Source organism: Aquila chrysaetos, chromosome 24, assembly GCF_900496995.4.
Source record: "Aquila chrysaetos chrysaetos chromosome 24, bAquChr1.4, whole genome shotgun sequence".
Lineage (NCBI taxonomy): Eukaryota > Metazoa > Chordata > Aves > Accipitriformes > Accipitridae > Aquila > Aquila chrysaetos.
Window position 1 is genome coordinate 3422296 of NC_044027.1, and position 7178 is coordinate 3429473.

Genomic DNA, 7178 nt, shown 5'->3' on the forward strand with positions numbered 1-7178 from the left:
CGGCCGCAGAGCCCAGGGAGCCGAGTCCTGGGGGGACGAGGACGCGGCTCCCTCGGTCCCCAGGCACCGTCCCGTCGGCACACGCAGGGACCCCGGCCTCCTCCAGCTCGTCTCCCCATCAGTCCCCCCTCGGCCATCGTTCCCCCGTGGACCGACAAAGCGTGCCCACACGTGGCTGATTAACGGGGGGGGGGGACGGGGACGGTGGCGGGCAGCCGGCTGGAGCAGCCCCGCGGCCCCAAAAAGCAGCTGGCTGGTGGGCTCCGCGGCAACGGGCAGCTGCCCCTGGCCGCCTTGTCCCGGCTGATGGCGGCCTTGCCCGGGGCCGGGTCCCCCCCGTCGTGTCCCCCCCCGTCGTGTCCGCCCCCGTGGAGGCGGCCAGAGGAGGCGCTGCCGCGCGGCGCCCGCCGCCCTCCGGCTGATGCAATCCCCACGCGGAGGGAGGGGCGGGGCCTCCGCCTTTACGACGGCCCCCCGGGGGGCGGGGACCTCGCACCGCCGCGCCGGTATCCAATGGGCGGCGGCGTCGCGCGGTGACGGTGAGGAGGCGGGCGGGCGCCTGCGCCTTTGGCGCGCCCCGCCCCTCCGGGCTCGCCGAGGCGGCGGGAGGGTTGAGGCGCTGCGCTCGCCCCCGCGCCGCCATTTTGTGCCGCCGCCCGCAGCAGGATGGAGTCGAGTACCCGAGGGAAGCCGCCCGCCGCCCGCCGCGCCCGCCTCCCCGCAGCCCCTCGACGGAGCGCCGCTCCGCAGGTCCGACCGCACCGCTGGGAACGCTGAAGAGCCTCCTCTGCCCGCCGCCGCTCATGGAGCCGAGCGGACGGGAACGCGCCGGCCCCGGCCTGGGGCGAGCCCGGCTGGGCTTCGCCGCGGCCTGGCCTAAGCTGGCCGGGCCCAGCGCGGCCCCCGCCGGCGCCTCGCCCCAGGCGAGCCCGCCTTTCTCCTGGCTGCGGCTGATGTCGCAGCTCCTCTCCCCGCTGCCCGCTTTGCTGCATCGGCTGCTGCCCGGCCCCGCGCTGAGCAGTGCCCTCTGCCCCGCCGCCGGGCAGGCGCCCGCCAAGGGCCCCCAGCCGCTGCTGTTGCTTTCGGAGCCGGCCGCTTCGCTGGACTGGGGCGAAGAGAGGCTGCCGTGGCCGGAGGAGCCCCTGGAGAAGGGGCAGGAGGGTGGTATGGAACCCACGCCGGGCCTCTGGGGAACCGGGCTGGTGCGGAGCAGCCTGGTGTCCTTCCCCGTACCGCGTGTGGACTTGTACGTGCTGGCCCCGGAGCAGGGCCAGGCTTGGTGCTCCGGGAAGAGCCATCTGCCCCAGCCCCTGCGAGCCGAGGTCCCCGCGGAGGCCTGGCGAAGCTGCCCTGCCCGGGGCGGCTTGCCGGAGGCCGAGTTCCTCCGTAGCAAGCGCTTGGCTTTTCTCCAGCGGTGGCATTTGGCGAGCGGTGGCCTGGCCGTGCCAGACCCGGACCACGGCTATCACAGCCTGGAGGAGGAGCAGCAGCAGCAGCATAAGAGCGTTTGTCAAGAAGAGGTCGGGGGACGGCGGGAGCTGCAGTGCGATGCCGGGGAGTTGAAGCGGTCCGAGGAGCCGAACGACTTGGGGAGACAACCTGGAGGTGGTCCCTTGGAGCAGGAGGGGATAAGGGGTTCAGCTGAGAAAGGGGCACTTGACGGGGAAGCCTCGACTGAAGAGGACGATGAGGTCTCCGAAATAGAGCAAAACCTTCCAGTTTCAGCCAGACCTGCCTGTGCAAATAAATTAATAGACTATATCATAGGGGGAGTTTCCAGTGGGGAGGAGAGTGCGGATGATGAGGAAGACTGGGATGATGATGACGATGGGTTTGATAGCGAAGGGCTCCCCTCGGATTCGGACACCAGTAGCCAGGATGGGGAAAGGCTTCATCTCTGGAATTCCTTCTACAGTTTGGATCCATACAACCCTCAGAACTTCACAGCCACCATCCAGACATCTTCCAGCAATCCGGGAAAGGATATGTCAGATGTGGAAGAGGAGGAAGAGGAAGATTCATCGTGGGCAGAGGACTCCTCAGGCTCTCCTCATCCTAGTTCTGAAGAGGAAGACGAGTGGGACTGTAGCAGTGTGGATGAGGCAGAAAACTTGAAACTTTGGAACTCGTTCTGTACCTCAGATGATCCATATAATCCTTTAAATTTCAAGGCAGCCTTTCAAACAGCAGAGAAAAAAGGGACGCCTGGTTTAAAAGGAGCAGAGGGGCCGAGTTTGGGCACTTTTGAGCGTAGTCACTTAACTGTCTGTCGGGTGCAGTTGGAAAAACATAACTGTGGGGTCACTGGCTTTGTGCAGCATGGCATTCTTTCTGGTGAGGAATGTAGAAGTACCAAGCGGAAAAAGGTATATACTTTGTTTATGTTTCTGTGTTTTGGGGGTGCTAAAAAAAAAAAAAACAACAAACAAACACAAACAACAAAAAAACAAACAACAAACCCACATTGCACCAAGTAGTGTGTGAGTGGGTGAGGTCACTTCTGCCAGGTTTCCAGCCACAGCGGTAGGCAGATCATGCCTCCATGAGCTTATGGTCTAATTATTTGACTGGAATGAGTGTGCCTCATCCTTTACACGTGATGGTAGATTTTGTAATTCAGTGACACAAGGCAGATAATTTTTTAAAATTTCTTTTCTAGACCTGAAGTTAAATTTTCCTTTTAAGATGTAGTTTTCATTCTGTATTTGTGTCGTAATGTAGTTTTTGTCATTGGAGAAACAGATGGGAACTGCAGTGTAAGTTTTTGCTTTGGAAAGTACCTGTTTCTGTTACAAATAATGTTGATGAAGTATTTTAGGACTTTTGCATATGCCTAGCGTAATCGAGACTTAAAGGATTGTAAACGTTTTAGGACTTGTGACAGGTCTGCTTGAGTTACAAATGTCTTTTGGAGTAGGAAGAATTCTTCTGTTGCAGCTTAATACATGCTACAGTAAGCCACTGAAGTTTCACTACAAAGTATAGTAATACTCCCATTTCCATTTAAGAGACTATTATAATTCAGCAGTCGTTTATAAAAAAGATGTAATCTGGAACTGGGTGTTTGAGCACAAACTGGAAATGTGATGTGTTTATGAGGAATTTGTGCATTAAAAAACTTTTAATACATGTGCTAGGATTCAGGTAAATAGTAGCAAACAAATTCGTCCTCTCATAAGTTTTGTGATGCTACAGATGCACAAGATGGCTTTTCAGGCATAATGTCTGAGTCTTGCCTGATACTTCAAACATTTGTATGAGTAATAGCTTGTGATACCAAGTCCCAGGGTAGTACACTAGTGTAACGAGTTGTCAAAATAGAAAATTTCTATAATGTTTGCTTTCGTGTTCTTAAGGTGGAGAGATTTGTTTTCTCCTTTAATTGGGAGCCTGGCTTGGAGGTAACTTCATACCTGTTTTTGCTAGGGCGAGTGGTGTTTACAGACTTAATGGTTCACACAGGACAAACTATTGTATTTTAATCTAAATGGAAAACAATCAAAAGTTAAACAGCTCCTGCAAGAGGTCCTTTGTAACTGACAGCATCTGTCTGAAGTGCTGCGAGGTAGCACTGATGAGCCCTGGTGTAAGTTCCTACTGTTCTGACCTAAATCTTGTGCCAGGGATGTAGACTTAACAGCAGTAATTTTTTGACTAATTTGTTGTTAGACTCTGTAATCTATTGACATGGTGAAAGAACGATGATCTAGATGCAATATTTCACATGATGTTACAAAATCCAGTAATTGGGCCCAAGGGTGTCTTAGACTGATGTAAAAAGAATGTAAGGTAGCAACTCGCAAAGGGATAAGCTGATGTAACAGCTCCGTGTGCTTGAAAGCAGATGCCTAATTAGGTCTGTCTGCAAAACAGAGCAGAGGTTGCCAAGCAGTGACCAAGGTGTTCCCAGGAAATCCTCCAAGTCATTCGTCCTGCTCAAGGCTATTTTCTATCTGGCATCCTGCAATCAAACCTGGGAGCGTTTTGTTTCACTTACGAGTTAGCAATGCATTGACACTATGCGAGGACTCTGCTTTCACAGAGAGCTCAGCAGTAATTTGGGATAGCTGCACTAGAATTAGATGAATTCTGGAGGTTGCTTTCACATGGTCTCTTGTGGCTTTGTATCCTCAACTGCTGATTATTCCTGTAGGTCACCTCTTCTGTAACTGTTATCTTCGTGTTTTCTGTGAAGGTTGGAAGATGGCTCTACCACAAAAAGCAATCTCGCTCTACACTCCTCATTGTGTTAGCATGAACTGGGTGTGAAACCAGGGTTCTGTGTTAATAACACGTAGGAATGGTGCAGCAAGGCTTTTTTTGTTTTGGGTTTTTTTTTGTACCTCCCCATGTTTTTTCCTGACCTTCAGAAGTAGCTGTCCTGCAGCAAATTTAGTGGAGTCGTCTGTAATGACAGTGTTTGGCTTGTCTTCAAGAATTGGTCCTAGTCTGAGAGTTGATGGATGCTGACAGGTAGCTAGTTTGTCCTTCAGTTTTGTGCCTTTTGTATGGCTAAATGAAAAGCAATACATAATTCAGTAGGAGCCTGAAATAGTCTGGCTTTTGCTTATTGCTTGATAACAGAAAGACTTAAATCCTTAGTATACTAATAGTATAAATACTGTGAAGTTTAGATCCTGAGCCTCTAAGTTACTTTGTTTTCTTAAAATAGCTTAATAGTTCTTAAAAATAGTGAAGAGTGAAAGTTTTCTTACGTATTTTAAAGTGCCATGACTTTGACTTCATTTCCTTGAATGAGCTTAGATCACTGGAATTTGATACCAGCTCTAAATAGATGCGTTTGTTCCAGTCACGCAGCGATGACTGTTGCTTCCTTACATGTAGCATAGTTCCTTTTCCTGAAGTACAAGCTGACTCACATGATTGCTTACTCTACAGAACAATGATTCTTCTTTTTTTTTTTTTTTTTTTTATTTTTATTGTGTAAGCTTCAGTAATCGGAGATGTTGGCTGGTAGCATATTTCTAGCCTTAAGTGAGTGTCCTGGCATGTCCTACTGAGTAACCTGCTTGAACTGTATCTGTGTAAAGCTATAACCCAGTGCTGATGTTGCGAGGGTGTTATTTCACAGGGAACTTTGCCGTCAGCCTAAAGAGGCCTCTTAGGCTGCAGTTTAGAAACTCTGTAGTAGTTTGAGCACTGCTTTTGGTAGAGGGGGAAGTCAGCAACTGCTCGCTTTTAAAGCTGAGAGGTGAAATATACTCTGGCCTGGGTAGTGCAGAGACCTAGCACGACCTGGTAGCATATCTGAGGCTTTTTGCTATTTTAGATGTTTTATAACTTCTGTTAAAACTAAAAATCATATGTGCAAATAAATATTAAGCTCCTTTTGCATGAGTGTTTGGCTAATGCTTTACTAAATGACTTGTCTTTTCCAGGTGACCTTCCTTGAAAAAGTTACTGAGTATTACATAAGCAGCGAGGAGGATCGTAAAGGACCCTGGGAAGAGCTTGCACGAGATGGATGCAGGTTCCAGAAACGTATCCAAGAAACAGAAGAAGCCATAGGATACTGCTTCACAACAGAGCATAGACAAAGAGTATTTAATAGACTCCAAGAAACCTACTACAAGAGGGTTGATCCTTTCTAGCACCTTAAAAGATATGGTAGTTGTGTGACCCTAAGCACTCATGAACATCTTCAAAACAAGAAGTGGCAGCTGCATGTGCTATTTTGAAATGGGGAGAGAAGTGGGATTTAACACTTTTTTCCCAGTTTGATATTCAGCCAACAAATATACCTGTGTGTCCCATTTTGATATCCAGACGAAATCTTTTGAGTATCATCAAGGGTAAGGATGGTATAATTGCATTCCTTTTAAGTAACACTTGAGAAACAGACTGCTTTAGGTTAAATCCATTCCAAAAATGCCTTGTCTGCCGTATGTGGAGAAGTGGTGACTATTAAGTTGGATTTTTGCACTTTGAAAAAGCAAAACCTATTTTGAAGGAAATATTTATGGGGCTCAGAACCTAGTTATTGCAGTTTTGATTTAAAGTTTCTAGAGGTACTTGCTACTTTCTTGTGGTTCTCCATTTTCTCTAACATGTACAAAAGTCTCAAAATTTTGTTTAGCTAATAACGTTAACTTTACTGTGCAAAGCAGATAGTTTATTCCTTCCTTTTAAGATCGCAGTTTTGCATGTAATCTAATGTTTGAGTGTTTATGTAGCGCTTTGATGTCTTAATATTTCAGTCTAGCACACTGGGGGATTCAGGGGAACTCTGGTGCACTACAAGCCCTTTGGTTTGTCTTTATTTAAATAATACCTTTACCCAGTACTGTTCCAAAGGGTATTGGCTGCTTGCGCACCAAACCTTTGCTTTCAAGGTGATGAAAGGCCTCATCCCGATCGATAATTAAAGCTTCAAGGTATGTATCAAGGCTATGGCTGATAGTTTGAATTTAGGTAGCCACGCAAAGGGAACTAACCCCCTAGTTCTTTAGTTAATCTTAGAGTAACTTTGCTGTAATTGATTCTGCTTTCTGAAGATGGATTGAAGTGCAGGATTCTTCATATTTCTTGTATCCAATATGCTTGTTCTGGTACTTGTAAGGAGAATTATCTTTGACTTATGGAAATCTAAGGCTACAAATTGCTGTGTTCTTTACCAAAAGCCAGTATTAATACCTCTACGCGTCTGCACTTTTGTTCATCTGGTACCAAAATAACATTTCATGTTTGGGGTCTGAATGTTGAGGTCCTCAGTAGAAGGAAGACACTCCTTATTTATGTTCCTAACTTAAAATGTTTAATTGTTGTTTCAGTCAAAATAAAAAAGCAGCACCATTTGGATATGTGTTTGGACCTGAAGGATGTTGTGTGGCTGTTATCCAAGCAGGTATGAGGTCAAGCGATAGAATAAATACCAAACATCAAAGAATTCTTATCTGTTTGCATGAAGTTGCGTGAATAAATGATTTGCTACTTTGTTCAGTCAGCTGACTAGAATTGTTTCCCTTTTGTAAGGGAGAAACCTAAAAACACTTCAGAATTGTCATCTCGTTAATGACTTCAGTTTTTACTTTGAAATAAAATTACAGATAATGGAGAAAAGAGCTTCACAGAGCTTTACTGAATTTTCTGCTTGATTGTGCCATCTCAATTCTGTCTCAAATTTCAGAGTTATTGGGTTTATACTTTATTCTTACTGC

General features: G+C 47.6%; 1 protein-coding gene across 1 annotated transcript in view; it reads left to right on the top strand.

The window, feature by feature from the left end:
- The window catches only part of PPP1R15B (protein phosphatase 1 regulatory subunit 15B), a 7418-nt gene extending 621 nt beyond the window's left edge, over window positions 1-6797 (top strand). The window contains exons 2-3 of the mRNA XM_030000754.2: window positions 445-2366; window positions 5400-6797. Coding sequence (XP_029856614.1) covers window positions 445-2366; window positions 5400-5612 — 2135 coding nt within the window. The 3' untranslated portion in view covers window positions 5613-6797. The remainder of the gene's footprint in view (window positions 1-444; window positions 2367-5399) is intronic.
- Window positions 6798-7178: the final 381 nt, after the last annotated feature.